At 54.3% G+C, this 21,598-nt stretch overlaps 2 protein-coding genes across 3 annotated transcripts; both read left to right on the top strand.

The window, feature by feature from the left end:
- The first annotated feature begins 23 nt into the window (after positions 1–23).
- On the top strand, positions 24–6,664 carry LOC116863096 (retinoic acid receptor RXR-beta-like). The gene is made up of 10 exons (XM_032850598.1): positions 24–448; positions 1,118–1,366; positions 1,878–2,034; positions 2,398–2,577; positions 3,633–3,805; positions 4,208–4,337; positions 4,535–4,667; positions 4,771–4,874; positions 5,181–5,286; positions 5,381–6,664. Exons 1-10 carry the CDS (start codon positions 257–259, stop codon positions 5,526–5,528), a joined length of 1,572 nt encoding a protein of 523 aa, XP_032706489.1. The 5' UTR covers positions 24–256; the 3' UTR covers positions 5,529–6,664.
- Positions 6,665–7,511: 847 nt separating this feature from the next.
- Positions 7,512–20,197, top strand: LOC116863092 (collagen alpha-2(XI) chain-like). Of its 2 annotated transcripts, none has more exons than XM_032850595.1 (12): positions 7,512–7,642; positions 8,019–8,166; positions 10,821–10,970; positions 11,107–11,317; positions 11,770–11,932; positions 13,377–13,568; positions 18,184–18,243; positions 18,345–18,386; positions 18,614–18,676; positions 19,024–19,099; positions 19,571–19,657; positions 20,141–20,197. In XM_032850595.1, exons 2-11 carry the CDS (start codon positions 8,085–8,087, stop codon positions 19,594–19,596), a joined length of 1,065 nt encoding a protein of 354 aa, XP_032706486.1. In that variant the 5' UTR covers positions 7,512–7,642; positions 8,019–8,084; the 3' UTR covers positions 19,597–19,657; positions 20,141–20,197. The 2 variants fall into 2 exon arrangements, with proteins under 2 accessions (XP_032706486.1, XP_032706485.1); XM_032850594.1 differs by lacking the exon at positions 7,512–7,642 and adding an exon at positions 7,912–7,926.
- Positions 20,198–21,598: the final 1,401 nt, after the last annotated feature.

The following is a 21,598-nucleotide window of genomic DNA, read 5'->3' as shown; positions in this document are numbered from 1 at the left end:
AGGGGGCGGGAACTAGCGCGGAGACTTCCCGTCTATACCAAGATGGCTGCCATGTCGGTGCTGTCATTTTGGTACAGAGCAGAGCGAAGCGCTTAATTTGATCCGGTTTAGCCCAGAGTCTTTTCCTCTGGGGCTTCCTCGTGCTCAGCTAGTCCCCTGGTCAATACTTGGGAATCCCTGGTACCTCTTTGGTATCCTTGCACTCAGCCAAGAATCATGTCTTGGGCTGCTCGCCCGCCCTTCCTACCCGAGCGGCATGCCGCAGGGCAGTGTGGGCCGGTGGGGGTGCGAAAAGAAATGCATTGTGGGGTCGCCTCCCGGTGGCGGCGGCGACGGCCCTGGCTGGATCCCGCAGCGGCGGCGGCGGCGGCAGCAGCCGGAGAGCAACAAACCCCGGAGCCGGAGCCGGGGGAGGCTGGACGGGACGGGATGGGCGACAGCGGGCGGGGTGAGTGTCCTAGCGGACGGACAGGCGAACCAGTGACCGCGTTATCTGCGACCCCTCCCCCCCCGTCCCCTGGCGCGCTTTCCCTGGCGCTCCCGCCCCCTTGTTTGTAAACATGCGTCCCCTCCCTCCCGAGGGCCTTAGCGCCCTCCCCCCCGGGGCGGGGCGGGGAGGGGGAGCTTCCGCCCTCCCAGCTTTGGCTGTGTGAGGCCCTGCAATCTGGAGGTCCCGGGCGTGGGACACGAGTCCTTGAGTTTGGGGACTCTGGACGCTTGATGGCAGACCCTGCGTCTAGGAGGGGTCTCTTCCGCCTCTTTTCCTTGTACAGTCCGGCTACAAGCTGGGAATGGAGGGGCCGTCAGTTCCACCCCACGTGCTGCCCCACCCACATAAGACATGTCTGACTTGGGGTGACCAAATGCATTGCGTGGAATTCTCCCTCGCGTGATCTAGCCTGTCTTTTGTCAACCCCCTCCTCTCACCACAATTCGGAGTTAAACTGTTGTTTGACAACAGGGTGTTTCTGGACATGAGGATGAGTGGGATGGGTTGGGGTGGGGTGCGGTGGGGGATTAGAGAATTAAAGTCTCCAATTGGTTGATCTAAGACTCATTTTCTCTTTTTTGTCTTTCTGTCTGTGTGTCTCTCTGCCTGTGTGTACCCCTCCCTCAGACTCCCGAAGCCCAGACAGTTCCTCCCCAAATCCCCTTCCCCAGGGGGCCCCTCCCTCTTCTCCTCCTGGGCTACCCCTACCCCCTTCAGCAGCCTCCTCCCTTGGAGGCTCTGGGGCCCCCCCCCCCCCCCCCGATCCCCCCCCCCCCCCTGGGCTCCCCTTTCCCTGTCATCAGCTCTTCCATGGGGTCCCCTGGTCTGCCCCCTCCAGCTCCCCCAGGATTCTCCGGGCCTGTCAGCAGTCCCCAGGTGAGAGGTCATGGCTCACTGACTGCCTCTCCACTTTCATTTCCTTGTTTTCCTTGTGACCCCAGATCCTTGTGTGAACTTCCCCATGGCCCACTGACCTTCCAGTCCTCTAATCCTGGCAGGCCTGTGGTCCTTGTGAGACCCCTTGCCCTTCCTGAGGTGACTGATCTTTCAGTGCATGCTTCCTCCCCAGCCCTGTAAAAGAACCTTAATATTCTGATGTCCCTTTCATTTATCAGGTTTTTTTGCCCTTTTTGTCCCATCTGCCATCCTGAGATACTTGCCCTTCAGGGCCCCTGTATTGCATAATTTCAGGGAGAATTGTATGCCTAACGTCTTTGAGGTTGTGCTCCAGGGGTTCCCCTTCACGTAGACTGCAGTGTAAATAATGTCCTCTGTAATGTGCAATGCAGGGCCCTGCCTGGGTGGTAAGGGATGATTTCCATGACCTCTGAGAGATTCTCCTTCCCAATGAGTCTCCCTGTGACTTCCCTATTTCCCCCCATCCCAGATTAACTCAACAGTGTCGCTCCCTGGGGGTGGGTCTGGCCCGCCTGAAGATGTGAAGCCACCAGTCTTAGGGGTTCGGGGCCTGCACTGTCCACCCCCTCCAGGTGGCCCTGGGGCTGGCAAACGGCTATGTGCAATCTGCGGGGACCGAAGCTCAGGTATGGGGCTCAGAGGATGACCAGAGAGGAAGAAAGAGAGTGTCTGACATTTACCATCACCTGTGGGATTCCCAGGGGCTCATGGGGTTGCACTGGAGCAGGTGGGTGGGGGGGAAGCCTGGTGATAGGTAAGGGACCTGAAGCTCAAATATGGCATGGGGGATGGTCAGAGGAAAGAGGAGGTTGGTATAGGGTTTTGAACAGTTAACAATGAGGAGGACCCTCATGTCTGGGTCCTCCGTCTCTGGATTTGGTAAACACACAATGTATTTAAGCTAAGTTTGCTGGGGGGAAGTTGGCAAGAGACTTAATGGTGAGGGATCTACGTGCAGCCTTGTTGGTGCTATTCCCCTTGCCTTCTAGGCAAACACTATGGGGTTTACAGCTGTGAGGGCTGCAAAGGCTTCTTCAAGCGCACCATCCGTAAGGACCTGACCTACTCGTGCCGGGACAACAAGGACTGCACCGTGGACAAGCGCCAGCGAAACCGCTGTCAGTACTGCCGCTATCAGAAGTGCCTGGCCACCGGCATGAAGAGGGAGGGTAAGGGCCTGAGTCAGCCAAGCTTTCTGGGCTACCTTGTGGGAAAGGAGGGAGGAGGTGAAGGGAGACTGCAGAAAACCCTGGACTATACCTCTCAGGAGGACTGGACTGTTCTCTCTCCTCCTCTAGAGGGCGATATTTGATTTCTCTCTCTCCTCATCAGCTCTTGTCCCTGAGTTTCCTTCTTAAAGGGGGTATCCTCTGTTGCCTGCTCCTATGACCCCTCCCCTCCCTCGTGCTAGGGTAGGCTAACATTTCCTGAGCCACGATGAGCTTCTCTCTCTCCCCTTCAGTTACCTGAATAGTCGCTCCTCCTTGATACAATGATTGCTTATCTATGGTTCTTCCTCCAAAGTCTGGGACTCTACTCTCTTAAGTTATAGACTTTACTGAAGATCTCAGGGCTGCCTTCCTTTTCTTTATCTTCTTAAGTGTGATTCTGGAATTTTCAGACACTTTGGAGTATCTTGGTCAAATCCTTCCTTTTAGATGAGCCTGAGGCCTGGTTTTCCTAAGGTCATGTAACAAAGGGGGGATCAGTACCCATCCTTGAAGACCCAGGCCAGTGATCCTTTCACTGCCTCTTAGTTGAGTCAGAAGAGCATCAGATTTGCAGTCAGGCACACATGGATTTAGATGGATGACTTACTGTGTATTATGTGAACTTAGACAAGCTATCTAACTTCTCTAAGCCCTACAATCTTCATCTTTAATAACAGGGATAAGAGCTCACAGGATTCTCACAATAATTGAGGGAATATTAAAATGTGTTTTCATATTTTTTAGCATGTAGTTGGTCCTCAGTTTAAATGTTAACTTTCTCCCTAATCCTTTACCGTCCCTTCCCCTCCTCCTTCTTGGTTTATTTATCTGCCCTTTTATAACCCCTGCTTCCAGACTGCCCCTGGTCCCCAGTTGCTAGTGACTTCCCCAGTTCCTATAAATATTTCCTAAGGGCCATGAGAACCTTGATAAGGCCCTAAGGACATTTCAGAACCCCTTACCGCTGACTATTGACTTTTCCCTTTTTCTTTTCCTCCTCTTCCCACCCCCAGCGGTACAGGAGGAGCGTCAGCGGGGGAAGGACAAGGACGGGGATGGGGAGGGGGCTGGGGGAGCCCCCGAGGAGATGCCTGTGGACAGGATCCTGGAGGCAGAGCTTGCTGTGGAGCAGAAGAGTGACCAGGGCGTTGAGGGTCCTGGGGGAACCGGGGGTAGCGGCAGCAGCGTGAGTGATGGGGTCAATCCAGTCTCTTTCCTGATGGGGGATGGGGGGGTGGGAGTCTAGGTTGGTTCTGTTTCCCTCTCCTCTCCCTTCCCCTCCCAACCCTCCCTCCCAACACTGCCTGGGACTGGAAGTACTGCCAAACAAGGTCTCTCAAACATCTGAGGTGGGTGTGATAGTTTTCTCTGTCCCCATCCCAAAACAACCCAGTGGTGGAACCACAGGCAAGTTCTAAATGCATAATTGTTTTCACGAATGCCAGAGGAGAAGCCTGACTTACAAGGATTGGTTCAGATGGTTTTGAAGGGAGACTCCTTTAAGGAGGTGATGTCAGAAACCTCTTACAAGGGGGGCTTCCACTGTACCTCCAGACCTTCCATAACTCTTACCCCCCATCCCCCGCAGCCAAATGACCCCGTGACTAACATCTGTCAGGCAGCTGACAAACAGCTATTCACGCTTGTTGAGTGGGCGAAGAGGATCCCACACTTTTCCTCCTTGCCTCTGGATGACCAGGTCATATTGCTCCGGGCAGGTCAGTGACCTTGGATCCCCCTGAGCTCTTGACATATGACCCCTACTTCACCTTCTGACCTTCAGTGACCCCAGTGCATACTTATATACCAAGGGGCCCAAGTTCATTGACCTCACCACTTCTTCTTCTCTTCCCCTGATATGCTTTGAATCCCATGGTCTGATCTCTGGCTCCTGACCCTTGCTGCCCCAACCCAGGCTGGAATGAGCTTCTCATTGCTTCCTTCTCCCACCGATCCATTGATGTCCGAGATGGCATCCTCCTCGCCACAGGTCTTCATGTGCACCGCAACTCTGCCCATTCTGCAGGCGTGGGAGCCATCTTCGATCGGTCAGTGGCCCTCGGCTGGGCTGGCCTGTAGGTAGAGGGGGTGGGGCTATAGGCTGGTCCGTGTCCAAGGCTGGCTGAGCTGTGACCTTTGAGTGACCTGCAGGTCCCTCTCCAGGGTGCTGACAGAGCTAGTGTCCAAAATGCGTGACATGAGGATGGACAAGACAGAGCTTGGCTGCCTGAGGGCAATCATTCTGTTCAATCCAGGTAAGAGGAGGATCACCCCTATCTCTCAAGACCAAGGCAACCTTGGAGCCTCCTCTTCTCCAGAGACTCCTAAGTTACCAGCTATTCCCCTCAACCCGGCAATCTCCCAGCTGACCAAGAAAAACCCACATCCACTGATACGCTCCCATTTGACCCCATTCCATAACTTGCCCTGCTTCCCTTGCCAGGCATCTGGTAAAGGCCCAGTAGGTGGGGCCCAGAAGGGACATTGTGTGGGCTGCATCTCCACATTTGTTCTGACTTGATTTGTCTTCCTTCTTCCCCCTCTTTTCCCTGCCATCCCAGATGCCAAGGGCCTCTCCAATCCTAGCGAGGTGGAGGTTCTGCGGGAGAAAGTGTACGCATCACTGGAGACCTATTGCAAGCAGAAGTACCCTGAGCAGCAGGGACGGTGAGAAGGAGCTGTGGGGGTGAGGGGTTGGGTGCCATGAGGGTGTGTTCAGGGCCCATGTGGTTCCAGCTATCTTCTCTTGCTTCTCCCTCAGGTTTGCCAAGCTGCTGCTACGTCTTCCTGCCCTCAGGTCCATTGGCCTTAAGTGTCTAGAGCATCTGTTTTTCTTCAAGCTCATTGGAGACACCCCCATTGACACCTTCCTCATGGAGATGCTTGAGGCTCCCCACCAGCTGGCCTGAGCCCAGACCCAAATGTGGTGCTCCTCACCTGAGGAGTACGCATCCAAGGGGGACTCTGGCCTTGGGGCATGGTGGGGAGGGGCCATGCCCTAGAATCTCGGTGGGGTGAGGTGTAGAGGGCAGAGCTGAGACCTCCAAGAGGATCCATAAACCCTCCAGGGGGTTTGCGTGATATCCCAAGTCAGAGGGGACCCCAGATCCTTGTGAGGGCTGGACCTCTCTCTTCAATGGCCTTGAGTCTCTGAATTTGTCTGGGTCTGCCATGATTTGGGGTGATTTCTCACCCCCTGCCTGGAACGATCTCTCCTTCCCCCAGCACAAAGCACTGGCCTTGCTCACAGGACCTTGCTTCCTTCTCATCTTGCCTCACTTAGCTACCCATGCGAAGAGAGAAAATGGGAACTCGTTCAGAGATGGATATCGGGGGGCAGGCCCCCCAAACTGATGGACATGGGAGTAGTGCTCTGACAGGCCTTCCTTGAGGCCTTGCCAGCCTTGACAGTAGCCTGGCAGGTGGGGGCTACTCTGGAAGAGGGAGGGGCCCTGTCACTGTCTCCTGTCCAGAGTCCCTCTCACACTTCACCTCCTGCTGCAATCAGACTGAAAAATAAAAAGGTGATGGTGGTTAAGGGGTGGGTGGAGATGTAGGAACCCATCTGCTATTTTTAATTTCCTCTGAGGATAGAGACTTGCAGTTAGACTCAAAGAAGTACTGTACTTTCCCAGGTTGACTAAGAAATGCCAGTGGTGGAGGTGGTGTTTGGGAAAGGGTGGGCCCTGAGATGGTCTGTCCCCGGGGCCCTTCAAGCACTGGCCTTCCCAACCCCTTCCCCCACCGTTTCTTGTCTAACTAGGGGAAGGGGCCTGGGGTGTGCTGGCAGGGTGGGGCGGGGATGGTTTGGTGAGTAGTCCTCAGGCCCTTCCCTTCACAGCCCTCCCGCAGACCTGGGCACACACAGTGTAGCCTGGGGGACACAAGACCCTGGCCTGAGAATTGAGGGGGGATGGTCAGCCTGCAGAGATGGCCTGCTGGGGCTGCATGACTTTTGCCCTGCAGCTCTTCTCTCTGGGGTTCCTTTCCCTTCTCTTTCACTCACACATAAAATAGCTTTCAAATTAAATCGCTGTTTTCTGGACTGAGGTAACTGTATTGGCCGCGCGCGTAGGGGGTTATCCGGTCGGGAGCTTCGGGCGCGCTCCCTTGACGCCGCCGCCGAGGTTCCCTGGGGCTGGAGAGGCGGGCACAGGGTGGGGGACACAAGGCGCGCTTTGTCGGGGAGGGGGGAAGAGGGTGTGCCAGCCTGGGGGCGGGGCCGGCCGGAGGAGGAAGAGGGGGGCGGCTGATTCTCAAAGGCGCCTTGTTCGCTTGCGCCCTCCTAGCGCCAGCGGGCGGCGGCGCCTGGGCTCGCTCCTGTCTTCTCCCGCCGCGCCGCGGGCTCCGGGCAGACCGGGCGCCGTGCCCGTACGTGGGGGCTCACCGGGCTCTGAGCGCCCTGGCCTCCTCGGGCTTTGCTCGCCCAGAGGCGGCCTCTCGTCCCTGAGTAACCCTCTTTCCCTGCGCTCTTGCAACGAGCTTCGACGGCCCCCTCATCTCCCCGCTGGATCCCTTGTCACCTGGGCTTCCGGACTCCCTGACCTCGTTCCCCCCCCATTCCCCCCTCCCCCCGTTTTCATCTCATTGGACCTGATTAGCCTACGTGTGTCGGGCTGTCCAGTCTCTGGCGATATCTTCCCCCACGCCCGGTCCCTCTGCCTCCCCTGTAACCACTTGCCCCACCCCACCCCGCCCTGCCCCTTGCAGCCGTCGGGTAGCAGGTTCCCAGTCGCTATCTATAGCCTAGTCTATAAATACCCCCGCCCCAGCCGGGCTCTGTAATTACACTGGGCGGGGCGAGGGGAAGTAATTATGGAGACCTGATTGGGGGGGGGAGGCAGAGACCCCCCCCCCCCAGGCCCGCCTCTCCCCTCCCACTGTGCCCTAAGTCCCTCCCAGGACAGCTGAAAAGGGTCTCTGGGCCCCCAGGTGGGAGGGAGTTGGGGTGGGGGCTTTGACTGGACCCCTGAGTCCTAGAAAAGGAAGCGGCAAGGGAAGAGATACCGGGGTTCCCGAAAAGGTAATCTTGGGTACAGGCCATTCAGTCTGCAAGGAGCAGGGGAGGGCAGTCCGAGGATCAGCGAAGGAGGGCTCCCGTCCTCCCACACCCAACCAGGTGGAGACTGAGGGTGGGGTTTCCCCTCGGTGGCTGTGGGCGGGCGGCTGGAGGCTGGGGCTGGGCTGGGCTGGGCCGGGGGCGTGGTGGGGGCTCTGGGCCGCTAGGGTGGCCGGGGACACACAGGAGCGGCGGCCACCGAGGAAGGAGTGGCGCCAGAGCCCCGACGGGCGCCCGGTTGCATGGAGGTGGGCCGCTGAGAGCTGTCGCTACGACAGCCTCTGACCTCCGCGGGACCCCAGCGTCTGAGGCTCAGAGCCTGCTTATTCTCTCTTGTCAGCCTTGGGGCGTTCTGCGCCTCTGGCCCCCCGTAGGTCCCTGGGACCCGGTGTTCGGGTCGCCAGCCATGGAGCGATGCAGCCGCTGCCATCGCCTCCTCCTGCTGGTACCGCTGGTGCTGGGGCTGAGCGTGGTCCCCGCCAGGGCAGGTAAGAGGAGTCCCCGACGCCTGCGTCCTCGGAGTCAGGTTCCAGCTCTCAGTATCCCCCTGGGTAGGGGACAGCTGATGCTTAGGGCAGAGGTTCTAAATCCAAGAAGGGGATTTTGGGGGCTAAGGGTCCTGGGTGGAGGGCAGGTCACCTGGGTCCCTGGGAACCAAGGTAGGGGGAATCTCTTTGCCTCCTTGTACGGACTGGGAGAGGGCAGGTAAAGCTGAAAGGTGAAGGCTCACCTTAGAGAATGGGACTGGGTGCTGGGGGTTCTCCAGGGAGAGCCGAAGCTGTGCCAGGTCCTGCAGATGCTGGGGTGGGGAGGCAGATGTCAGTATTGATGGGTGAGCATTGTGTGTATGTCTTCCTATCTATATGTCTGGGGTGAGAGGGGGTATCTGTGGGTCAGCGCAGAGCCTAGTAGGTAGAGAAAGAAGGGACCACTGGACTATTTGTCCCACTGGCTTCCCGGACAGCATCCCCTTCCCCCTCCCTGTGCCCTCCTTGCTGCCACGCGGCTGGCTCTGGGGAGCACTGGGGCTGGCTGCCAACAGGACGGCCGCTGGACAGGCTGGGATCAGGTGTCTGAGGCAGGAGCCAACTCTTTGCATTCCTGCCCCACCCCTCCCCCTCTGGCCAGCGGGGCTCCCCTGGGACCCTGGCGTCCACAACCCCAATCTTTTCCCTCTTTTTCCCAGGATCCAGAAGTCCTGGCGCCTAGGAAAGGGATTTGATGCCGGAGAGAAGGGGGCTGGGAGTACCTGGGTCCTGGGCAGGCAGGAACAAGCCTCCCACTCCTGGCAACACTGAAGGCTGATTTGCATATAACTCTACTATTCATTTCTTCTTCGTTCTGGAGAGAAAAATGGTCAGAAGAGGAGCATAAAGGATTTAGATTAGATCACAGAAAGAGGAACTTCCAAGATGCGAGGAGCATGAGGCTGAGGGACAGGAAATGGAAGTGTGCCATGTCTGTGGACTCTTGGAGCCTTTTTCAAGGAGGAAAGGAATCCTCTAGCATGGAGATGGGGGATGGTTAAGATGACTGTCTTTTATTTTGGGGCTGAGTGGCTAGAGATGGGACTCTATAGGGAAATGGGCTGGTGTGGAATTCATAGGAGTAAAAATAAGGGGGGTATTCGGGGACCAAAGGTAGAGTGTAAGGGGGGTGTTGGGGCTGCCTGAGAGGAGCCTGTGGGGCAGACCGAGGCCAGAGTCAGTGGGCACATATGTGGCCTGAGGTGGGCAGATCTGTGGGTAGGTCGTCTATAGGATGGAACTATTCTCCTGTGGGGTTTGGTGAAAGGCGGGGGCCTCAGAGGTCTCCTTGGCCTGGGGTCTCTGTGAGTCTCTGTGTCTCTGTCTCACTCACCCTTCCTCTCTCAAAGCAGCCCTTGTGTGTTGGTGTTTGCGGAGCTGCCACACTCAGGGGCCAGGCTCGGGCAAGGGGGGGGTGGTAAAGGGGAGGGCAAGGCCGTGGTTTCCCGGCTCCTGGACTCAAAGGGCCTTTTCTCTGCCTGTCCGCCCCACCTCACCCACCCCACCCAGCTCTGCTCTCCTGATCGCTCTGGCCCCTGCCCTGCCCCATGCTTCTATGAAAATTTTGCTGGACTTTCTTTGGGATTTTTCCAATCTGGACCCGATGGCGTGAGGAGTGTGTGTACCAGGGAGCAAGTGGAGGAAAGGTGACCTTTGTCTTCCAGTCAGTTTGAGTCTGAGAAAGCTGAATTCTAGGTGGATAGAAGGGATGGCCTGGGTCTCAAATCTTTGGATCCGAGAGGTGGGGGTAGTGGGGCAGGGTTGAAGTTCCAGGTTCGGGGAGCTTGCCCGGGTTTTGGGCAAGGACTCTGATGGGATCAACAGATGTGTGGCTCTGGGCCCTGGACCTGCTTCGGCTCCTCATGGCAGCTGCCCCCCCCACCCCCCGGCCCCACAGCCCATCTCCCAAGCCAGGGGCACAGGCTCCTGGGGTTGCTCTTTCTGCTATCTCCATCCTCAGCATGGTCAGAGTTGTCCCCACCTCCGCAAACGCGGGCACTGAAGCAGCTTGGAGTCCCATCCCCATAGACCTGCCTCTCTGCTCCCTCCCAAGTGCCCCCCCCCCTCAGCCCGCACCTCCTGTGCCCAGAATGATCGATTGCCCAGATGTTGTTTGTGCTGGAGATACGGGAAAGAGGCCAGAGACCCAGAGACCCAGAGATATGGAAAGGGAATGAGAGAGGGACAAATAAGGGGGAGAAAAAACCATAGAAGGAGCGGGAGGGAGGTAGAAGAAGACAGAAGAGACAGGGAGAGAGGAAGATCAACAGATGTAAAGAAAGGAAGAGTGAGAGAGACAGAGAAGGGGAAATGGTGGAGAGTGGAGAGAGATCTATAGGTTGAAAGACAGAGATCAGGAGAGACTGAGCAAGACACACTGGGAGCAAGAGGGGCAGGGGTTATGTGGAGCTGAACACAGGGCCAGTGCTGCCCTCTTCCAGGTGATTCTGGTTTCCCATCTGTTCAGGGTCCATTTGGGGGCAGGTAAGGGAGGGGTGACCTTTGCCTTCAGGGAGCTTGAGCTCCAGGAAGCTGAGTTCCAGACCCCAAATGCCCCCATATCTTGGCCCTCCTGAAGGTGTGTCCCTTCTCCTGATGCTCATGGACTCTCCCAGGTACACCGCCTGTGGATGTGCTCCGGGCCCTGAGGTTCCCCTCCCTTCCTGATGGCGTCCGGAGGGCAAGAGGCATCTGTCCAGCTGATGTGGCCTACCGAGTATCCCGTCCTGCCCAGCTCAGTGCACCCACCCGCCAGCTCTTCCCAGGTATGGGTGACATGCTAGAGTAGGGAGAGCTGGGGGAGGCCATGGGGTGGGGTCTAGAGTCAGACACCATAAGGGAAAGGTTTTATGGTTCTTTTTGCCTCTCATTCCACCTGGTTGTGTCTCTCTCGGGTACCAGGAGGTTTTCCCAAAGATTTCTCATTGCTGACTGCTGTCCGGACCCGCCCTGGCCTCCAGGCTCCCCTCCTGACTCTCTACAGTGCCCAGGGTGTCCAACAGCTGGGCCTGGAGCTTGGCCGACCATTCCGCTTCCTGTATGAGGACCAGACTGGACAGCCTCAACCCCCAGCTCAGCCAGTCTTCAGAGGCCTCAGCCTAGCAGATGGCAAGTAAGTCACTTTGCTCCTCTGGTCTGCCTGGGCTGTCCCTTCAGGACGTCTCCTTGGACCACTGACCCCAGAACCCCCACTCCCTGAACTAGGAACCCCAACTGACCTTTTTGGCCTCACCTCACCTACCTATTGCCCAAACTTCCTACACTTCTGGCCCAGGGTTTGGGCTTTAGTGTTTAAATCCTTGTACGTAGTACTAGTCTATGCCTTGGGCAGGTGAACTTTTTAAAGCCTCAGTTTCTATGGCTATAAGGTTGATAGACTCATGACAATCAAATGAGGAAAGTATTGCCTGATACCTGGTGCATTGTAAACAGTCAGTAAATAGCCGCTTGGATTACTGCTACTATTATCATTGGCTCCAACCTTTCCATCAACTGCTCTCCAGCCCTGTTGACTCCGTCCACCCTCAGTCAATCACTTGACCCACTCCCCCCGCCCATGACCAGGTGGCACCGTGTGGCTGTGGCTGTGAAGGGCCAGTCTGTCACCCTCATAGTTGACTGCAAGAAGCGTGTCACCCGGCCTCTCCCCCGAAGTGCTCGCCCACTGTTGGACACTCATGGAGTGATTATCTTTGGTGCCCGCATCCTGGATGAAGAAGTGTTTGAGGTAAGCAGAACATAGAGAACAGAGTGATTGCTTGTCCTGTATCTTGTGCCCATTGCCCTTCTGGCCCTAGTACTCCATCTTCTTAGAGCCTAGCCCTTCATTCGAGCCCTCATGAATCTCTATTTGCATTTCCTATCCCCGGGGCTAATTTTCTCTGTTGAAGAATTAGGGGCCCACTTATATGGCAGGACAGCTGCCTTTATCAGTCTTCATGAGTCTGCCTATCTGTTCATCCCTCCAACCAGTCTCTTTATCTACACCCACCCATTCATATCCTCATCTAACACCCACCCATCCATTTACATACTCACTCACCAATCAAGCATTCAGGGTCGTATCCATCCCTTGCCCATCTTCTCTGCTCAGCCACTTTTTTCTTCACTCATCCATCAGTCTATCATCTTTAACCCATCCATTTATTCACTCATCCATCCAGCCACCCAGCCCATCTACCCATGCATATGAGGTGTACATATGCATGTATTCATCCATCCCCTCACTCACCCACCCATCTCCTCACCCACCCACTCTCCATCCAACCATTCATTCATTCACATATTTCACTTCCATTCATCTCTCTGCGTACCAGTTTCTTTCCTCTACTCCATATCTCCATTTATCTACCCACCAATGCTCCCATTCATTCATTCACCATCCACCAACCCTCCCATTCAGTCAGTCATGCATTTGAGCCCCATTCATTCACCCACTGACCTATCCATCCATCCATCCATCCATCCAACCATCCACCCACCAAGCCAGTCCATGTTCTCTGAACACCTGCTGTCCCAGTGTCAAGGAGAACACGGAAGAGTAATATAAGGTCTCCATTATTCAGGAGCTCCCAGTTCCTCTTTGAAGATGAGACAATAACCCCAATCAATAATGCAAGGCAGGGTATGCAAAGAATCATGTGTGGGCTCAAACAAATGTCATTGGAATTCAAAAGTGTCTTCCCTCTCCCCCATTTTTAGAGGTCCTGAGAATTCTAATCATTACTTTTAATGGAAAGTCAAAGAAACTAAGGCTTGGCCACTGTTTCCAGAAGCCTTTGTGGAAAGGTTCATGCATTACCACAAAGGGCAGGGGGTGGACAAACAGTGCTGGATTTAGAGTTGGAATGTATGAATTCCCTGAGTCTACAATTACAAGTGACCTTGGGCCAGTCATTGCCACGTTGAGCTTTCCTGAATGGAATATTTGAACAATAGGCATAAATATCCTTGTTCTACTGATTTTCCAGTTGTGGTGAAGTGGGATTATGGATGAGAAGGTCCTTTGAAAGTTGAAAAGGGCTGTGTACATGGGAGGGCGGATAATGACCTTCTCCCATTATGTCCTTTTACCTAGTTTTGGTTCTTACCCTGCATCCCAGACTCGATCCTCTGTCTCTGAAACTCTCTCTGCCTCCCTCCCTTGAAGTTCATCCTCCATGTCTTTGCAGGGTGACATCCAGGAGCTTGTCATTGCCCCAGGGGTGCAAGCTGCCTACGAATCCTGTGAACAGAAGGAGCTGGAGTGTGAAGGAACTTGGAGGGAGAGACCTCAGAAACAACAGTCTCGCAGGGCCCAGAGATCTCCAAAGCAGCAGCCATCAAGACTTCATAGGCCACAAAACCAGGAACCTCAGCGACAGGTGAGGGAGCTGGGCGAACCCCAAACCACAGCACACTCCAGGGAAGAAAAGTACCCAGATACCTCCCCAGGGGAATTCCCCCAATGTTCCAGAGCTCCCCATCCTGTTTTGGGCTCCTGTCCCCCCTCCACTAGAGCCACTCTAACCATGCCTCCCTCTCCCAACCATCACTCCCTCTTCCCAGTCCTCATTCATCAACCTTTTTATTTTCAATTAAAAATAAAAAGAGTCATTATGAAAGACTTCATGGCTGGGAGCTGTGTCCCCTGCTCGTGTCTCCTTTCCTCCACCAGTCTTCCTGGAACTGTGTCCTTGGGTTTCCCATCCCTTCCTTGAATTAAGAGATTGGGGGGCAGTGTGTGTGTGGGATAAGATGCGGGGACAGAGGATGGGCGAGCAGAGTAGGCGAGAGACAGAACCAGGGAGAAAAGTTGAGATGGTAAGACCTAGGAGGAGAAATGGGGAGGAGCAGGAGATAGAGAAAATCCCAGAAGAGTGCTGGGTTTATGGAATTCTGTGTTGGGCCCCAGTCTCTGTCCCCCTGCATGTGGAGGTACAGAATAAAGGGCTGGGTGGTGGCAAGGGGAGGGAGGGAAAGGAGACGCTGGATTGGGTGGCATCCAGATAGTTAAGGTGACAGATATGATCTGGGGTCAGTGGTCTGAAGGTTGGAGGGTCAATCTCTTAATCATGTCTACTTCTGTCCCACATGTGGGACCCACGGCCCCACCTCTCCCCATCTCTCTCCTGACCCCAACCTCTCCTTTCATCCCTAACTCCTACCCCATTTCCAAACCCCCACACCACCCCCTCCTCTCCCTCTACTCACTCTTATACTCCTCCCTCTCCCTACCGTTCCCATTGCCCCTTCCTGAACCCCAGCCCACTGAGTCTTTCTACTATGACTACGAGACCCCTTATTACGATGTGATGACTGCAGGGACGACCCCTGATTATCAGGTAAACTTGAGGGACCCCTTTATTTCTTCCCTTCCTCCCACCACCTTTGGAAACATCTCCTATGGCACCTTCCTCCCCTCTTAACATTTGGGGAGAGACATCATTTATTTAGATTATGGGAGTGTCCTCACTGCTCCCTCCCATGTCTCTCTGCTACAGAGACCACCGAACCCCAGCCGCAGGGCTCCCCCTCCCCCCAGGGGGCGTCGGACCCCTCCCAGAAAGCCTACCCCACCTGCCAAGAGTTCAGCAGCCCGGCAGGCGCCCCCCTCACCAGGCCGGAGGCCTTCTCGAATTGGAGGTTCCGGCCCAGCGCGGGGCCTGCCTCCCCCCTTCAGACACCCAGCTCGGCGGGCAGCTCCCCCCACTGCCCGGGCCCCCCCCAGGACCAGAGGAAGCAGTTACCAGCAGGTAGAGCTGGGGCATCCAGATCTGTGCCCCCAAACTGCTATGGCCTCTCCCCAAACTGTCCCCCCTCCAAAGGGGCTGCAAGATCTGAGATTACCCCCACCGCCCCAGTACAGACACTGCCCACAGCGGGGGACAAGGTGCTGCTTTGCCTCCCCTCCTGCTAACCTCTCTTCTTCCTTTCTGCCCCATATTACTCTTCTCCCCCTTCTCCTTGGGGTTAGGACCCCACCCCAGGTGAAGAGGAAGGAATCCTGGAATCGAGCCCCTTGCCACCCCCCTGAGGAGGTAACTCCATCCCCCACCCTCATGCCAGTTGGGGGCAGTGGGCATCTGTGACCCACTCCTCCTACCCCCATGTCATCTTGGTGAATCAACTCTTCCTCTGGCCTGAGGGCTGTTTGTCATATCCATTTGTGGTCTTCCAGTCATTCCAGACCTATTGGCCTGCTTGTCTTTCTAAGCATAGCCATTTTTTTTCAGTGTCCATGTCTCCTTCCATTAGTCTTTGATTCTGGAACAACCTCTTCCCCATGTTGGTGTCAAAAGGTTTTCATCGTATTTCTGTTCCCAGGAGTCTTCTGTCCAATCTTGTCACTTTTTCTGTTCTGTTTTTACATCCTTTTCTTTGATTATTCTCTGGACTCCTTTGTCTACCATTATCTCCACAGACTGTCTACTCTGTGTCCAGCCCTCCGGCCACTCTTTTTCCTTCTTGTACTTCATCATTTCTTCCCACCAGGCCCATTTTTGGGGCATCCCTCCTCATTTGGGGCCTTTCATGGCCCCCCCCTTTCTATACAACCACTTCCCTTGCTTTCTTTCGGAGAAAAAATCCAGTCCCAGTTACCCCCAGAATTCTTTGGGCCAGACCCCACACCCTTCAGGTCCAGGGAAAACCTTCTCTCAGCCCTAATGCCCCCATCTACCCCTCTCCCTCCCCATCTCCGGGAAGGAGCAGACAGATCTCCAGGTCCCCTCCACAGCCGACAGGTTCCTGACAGAGGAATATGGGGAGGGTGGCACAGACCCCCCAGCAGGGCCCTACGATTACACCTATGGCTATGGGGACGATTATCGTGAGGAGACGGAACTTGGCCCTGCCCTGTCTGCGGAGACAGCCCCCTCGGGAGCCGTAAGTGAAAGGAGCTCCTCTTCCGTTCTTGACCTGCAGTGGGAGCTGTAAGAATTGCTTCCTGTTGTTTCTGATTATTGTCTATTGGCTGCAAGCTATCTCCCGTTGATGAGTCACCTTTTTCTGTTCACATAAGATGTATATGTTGCTTGAAAGGATGACTTTCTGCTTTCCCCTGCCAAGTATCTTGCCCTGTGACAACTCATGGATCCTTCTGTCCAGGGCAGTTGGGATTTTTTTTTTCTTTTTTAATCCTATAACCACTTCCTATCTTTCTTGGCCACTTTCTGTCTCAATCAAGCTGTATTTCATAAAGCTTTTGGCCAATAATCCCCTATTTTTCTGTCCATTGTCAGTCTGTCTCCATCATTTCTTCTTGGTAAAAACAATTTCCTATCCATGTTGCTGCCAAATGATCTAACTTCCTATGTCTTGTTTTCTAACCTATGGGTCACTCCCTGTCTGTCCTTTCCTGTCTTCCTTGGCCATGGCATCCATCTTGGTGACTGTGACAGTTTGTACTGAAAGGGAGTTATTTATGTATTGGCTTTAGTTTTTCATGCTGTCTTGTAACAATTTCCTTTGCTAATAAGCCACTTCCTGTGTGTCTCAGGTCATCCAAATAATAAAGTTTCCACTGTGGGCCTAGATATTTATCATGGCTACTTCCTGTGTGTACTAGCCTTGATGTCTGTGTTTTCTGGAAGAATTACCTTTCCAGGAGTCAATTTTTGTCCGTTTTGTGAACAACTTCTTTCTCTTGGTCATGATAGCCATGTTTGTTGTTGAAGGTCCACTTCCTGGATCTTCTTTTCTTGGCTGCTTCCTGTCTGTCCAACCACTTCCTGTTTGTCCAGTTCATTTTCTAGCCATCTTGGCCATCTTTAATTTTTCTTGGCCCTGGAATCATTCTTGCTTCCAAGTGTTTGTCCCTTTGAAATGTCTCCCTTAATTGTTTCCCATGTCTTCAACCACTCCCTCTCAGCTGGGAAATTTCCTGTCTATTCTACTCATCTTTTGCTTGCCTTGCAATTAGAGCTGCCTCCTATACCCTGCTGCCTTGTCCCACACTTTCCTTCTCTAATACTGCCACCCTTGACCTTATGCTGCCTTTCCCTTTTGCTGCTTTCTGGAAATTTGGGGTTGATATGGGATATGGGAAAGTTTGAAAATTCATCATTGCTGTTTGGTCAGGATGGAGGTGGAGGGGTGGATTCTGAAGGTCTTTGTTGGGAGAGTTGGGGGAGTGGAGAATGATTTTCATTCTTCCCATCCGTATCTTGGTTCTGGCCTCAGTGTTGGGGGTGGGCATCTGAGAAGCGTGGAAAAGAAGGAACTGGTGGGCTTGGAGTATAAATGAGGGCAGGAGGAAGGATGTAGTGTCCTTGCTGGGAGAGGAACTGGAGGTCTGCTCAGGGGCTTGAGCAATAGCCCAAGAGCTGTATCTTTCTAAAAACCAGTTATGAGGTCTGACTTTGGGGTATCAGTGGGGACTGCCTTCCAATTGTACTTAGAGTATGGGTGTTTAACCTCTGTAGAGTTTTTAACTTGTGAACCCTTTGAAATTCTAAGAAAACTTCTGTGCATAAGGGCATATACTTTCTCTTCCCCAGAAAAGACTTCTTAGATTATGTCAGACTCTCATATGGATCCATGCTCTCCCTCGAACCCCGATAAAAATCAATCTACAATCTTAGAGAGATGCTTATTTGGTAGATTGCAGTAAGGGTGAGGTAGCTGATAGTTTCTTAAAGCTCTAACGATTCCTGGAGTCAAAGGGAGCTTGGAGAATAGGGCAGGGTCTTCCAGAAGAAGGTTTGGGAAGGTTAAGGATGTGGTTTGGAATTCCGGGAAGTGTGTGAAGATCTTCCTGAAAGAGGTCGTCAGGGAAATGAGGAAGTTTGTTTGCTAAGATGGAGCTGGGAATTGGAGGTGGAGAGCTCTGAGGTCTCCTTGGAAGACCTAGGAGGTCTGTGAAGAGGCAGTCACATAGGGTTGGGGAGGTCTCCAGAGGATCTGAGAGTGAAGGAAGGTGGGAGTTGGGATGGGAACAGTCCTGGTGTCCTGGCTGCTCACAGGCCCCACTGGGGGTTACATGTGTGTCTTCTTCAGGCTGCCCGTGGACCCCGGGGGCTGAAGGGAGAGAAGGGGGAGCCTGCGGTGCTGGAACCTGTAAGTCACTGTTGGTCACTGAGCTGAAGGCAAGGGGAAGAAGAAAAGAAGGTAGGGGTGCTAGCATTGTAGCCTCTGACTTTCGACCTTTGGTTCTACAGGGTATGCTAGTAGAGGGGCCTCCTGGCCCAGAAGGCCCTGCGGTAAGTGTAGCTGTGACCCATTAGCCTCCATTCTTTTCTCAGAGACCCTTCTTACACATTCACCTATGTCTTCCCCACATATGCCCAGGCCTCCTTCTCAGAACTCTGGAGAGTCCTTCCAAAGCTTCCCAGATCCTCAAATCTCTTTTGTAGAGACCACTCCTCAGTCACATACCCCTCTTCTATCTGAATGCCCATACCTGACCCACTCCTTTTTTGTTCCTCAGGGGTTGATTGGTCCCCCTGGCATCCAGGGCAACCCAGGCCCAGTTGGAGACCCTGGTGAGAGGGTAAGGGAGTAGTGCGTGTGTGCGTGCGTGCATGTGTGTATGTGTGTGCAGAGGACTGCAGAGGAGCCTCTAGTACCCAACAGGGGTGCCAAGCTAAGTAATTCCTCATTAAATGGCTGATTAATGAATAAGGGGTTGGTGTGCTCCCCAACACCCAGAAAAGAGGACAGGCTCTGGTTGGGGAGGGGAGTAATCTGGTATCTCACCCTTATTTTTCTGTATGAGGGTAGGATGGTTCAGGAAGGATATAGGGAAGTTTATATTTATTCTGTAGAGAGTTTCACACTGATGCCAGGACCCAAACATTCCCTAACTGTCCACCTCTCCTCATTTTCTCCCTATTCTAGGGCCCCCCCTGGCCGAGCAGGGCTCCCTGGATCGGATGGGGCCCCTGGCCCTCCTGGCACATCTCTTATGCTTCCAGTGAGTTGTATTCTGGGCTTTGGAATGGGAGGGGCAGGGGAAACTGTTCTGTTATCAAGAACCAGAAGACCAGGAAAGCTAAGGAGGAGTCTTGAAAAACCATTAACACAAAGAGATTGATCTTTGAGGTGGATGGACTAGGGCCTCATTAGAGGACCCAGAACCAAACATGGATTGTCTAGAACTTGGCAGAAAATCCACATTTCAGGGACTCTGGAAACAAAGGAGAGTTTTTCTGAAGGAAGAAGACAGAGAGTGGGGCAGGGGGCAGGGAGACAGAAGTAGAGTTTCTGAAAACCTATACATGATTGTCTGAAAACTTTCCACAGGAGACACTGGAGGAGGGCATGGGGCAGGGGGTGTCTCTGCACCTGGGAAAAGGGGAGAAGTGCTGGATGAAGCCTTTGACTGGGAGGGTTACATGAGTTTCCTGGAAGAGAATATGGACCTTTCTTTCTCTCTACCCCTCAGTTCCGGTTTGGCAGTGGTGGGGGTGACAAGGGCCCTGTGGTGGCAGCCCAGGAGGCTCAGGCCCAGGCGATTCTGCAGCAGGCACGGGTACGTAAGGCTGGAGGGGATGTTGGTGAAGGGATGGGTATGGAGGGCAAGTGGACTTTAGGAGGAGTTGGAAGGGTAGGTTGGAGTAAATGTGGGGCAGGTAAGGTCTGGTTGGTTTGGGGCTGAAAGGGAAGTAGGTTGGGGAGAATACAAGGCAATGGAATGAGAATTAAGAGTGGAAAGCTGAGGGGCACCTGGGTGGCTCAGTGCATTAATCTCTGCCTTTAAAGTCTCAGGTTATGATCTCTCTCAGGGTTCTGGGATCAAGCCCGCATCAGGTTCTCTGCTCAGCAGGGCACCTGCTTCCCCCTGCCTCCACCCTCTGCCTGCCTCTCTGCCTACTGGTGATCTCTCTGTCAAATAAATAGTAAAATCTTAAAAAAAAAAAAAAAAGAGTGGAAAGCTGAATTTGGAGCGTGTGCTGGGGTTGGGAGTTCTCCTGATGCCTCTTCCTCAGATCTGCCGTGTCCCTTGCTCCCCTAGCTGGCGCTCCGGGGACCCCCTGGCCCCATGGGATACACAGGCCGCCCTGGACCCTTGGTGAGTTTGTTTGATATTGGGGTAGAGAGTTCTTTATTTGTGTGTGTGGGTATGGATAATTCTGGAAAGGGACCAAGTTAAAAGTTATTTTGCGGGGCACCTGGGTGGCTCAGTTGGTGGCTCAGTTTGGCTCACGTCATGATCCCGGAGTCCTGGGATCGAGTCCCGCATCAGGCTCCCAGCTCCTTGGGGAGTCTGCTTCTCCCTCTGACCTTCTCCCCTTTCATGCTCTCTCACTCCCTCTCTCAAATAAATAAATAAAATCTTTTAAAAAAAAAGTTATTTTGCTACTTTTGGGGAGTGCTTTGAAGTCATTGTTGGGTATGTCCTTCAACATAGCCGCTCTCTCTTCTCTGTCCCAGGGACAACCTGGGAGCCCTGGCCTGAAAGGAGAATCAGGAGACCTAGGACCTCAGGTGACAAGCCATCTGATCCCCCATCCAGTGCCTCCCTTTCTGTCTGTGCTCTTTAACCCTGCCCTGACTCTCTCTCACCAGGGCCCCAGAGGACCTCAAGGTCTCACAGGCCCTCCTGGCAAGGCTGGGCGAAGGGTGAGTGGGGGTGTGGTGGGTGTGGGTGGGAGACAGGACTCAGAGTGTAGGGGACTATGCCTCTGTTTGCTCTGACACTTCCTTTGCACCCCAGGGCCGAGCAGGTGCTGATGGAGCCCGAGGGATGCCTGGAGAACCTGGAGTGAAGGTGACAGGCCTGGGTCCCTCTCTGATGCCTGTGACTTCCAGCCCCGTCTAAGCTCATTTGTTTTCTGGGGATGACCAAGTTCCCAAAGTTTCCCCATGAAGTGGCACCTCCCCACTCAGGACACAGGAGGGAGGGATGAGGAGGGAAAAGAGCTAGGACCTCACCTGGGCTGCCCCTCTTCCCCTAGGGTGACCGAGGTTTTGATGGACTCCCAGGGCTCCCTGGGGAGAAGGGACACCGGGTGAGTATATTGGGGGTAGTGCATTGTGATGAGGGTGTAGGCCTTCTGTGGGGGGGGGGGAGGGGTAGGGAGCGCAAGGCAAGGGAAGGAGGCTGAGGGTCCCAGCAGGAGCTCAATGGATGAAACTGGTTGGTTAATTGAAGAGGGTCAGTGTCTGTGCTGGGGGCTCTGAGGCCCCTCTTACCTGGTCCCCATTTTCCAGGGTGATACTGGTGCCCAGGGCCTTCCTGGACCCCCTGGTGAGGATGGAGAGCGGGTAAGTATTGTGGCCAGGGCAGGGGGTCAGTATGGGAGAGGTATGGAGGGTGAGGCTGTTTCATCATGTCCTTCTCCTCCAGGGAGATGATGGGGAGATTGGGCCTCGGGGACTGCCTGGAGAGTCGGTGAGTGACTAGGGGGCCAGTGGTGGAGCTCTGGGGATGCCAGGGGAGGGATATGGATACAAAAGGCACACATTATTT

Source organism: Lontra canadensis, unplaced genomic scaffold (genome assembly GCF_010015895.1).
Source record: "Lontra canadensis isolate GAN:19392208 unplaced genomic scaffold, GSC_riverotter_1.0 scaffold519, whole genome shotgun sequence".
Classification (NCBI taxonomy): domain Eukaryota; kingdom Metazoa; phylum Chordata; class Mammalia; order Carnivora; family Mustelidae; genus Lontra; species Lontra canadensis.
The sequence above is the reverse complement of the archived record's forward strand: the minus strand, read 5'-3'. Positions and strand labels throughout refer to the sequence as shown.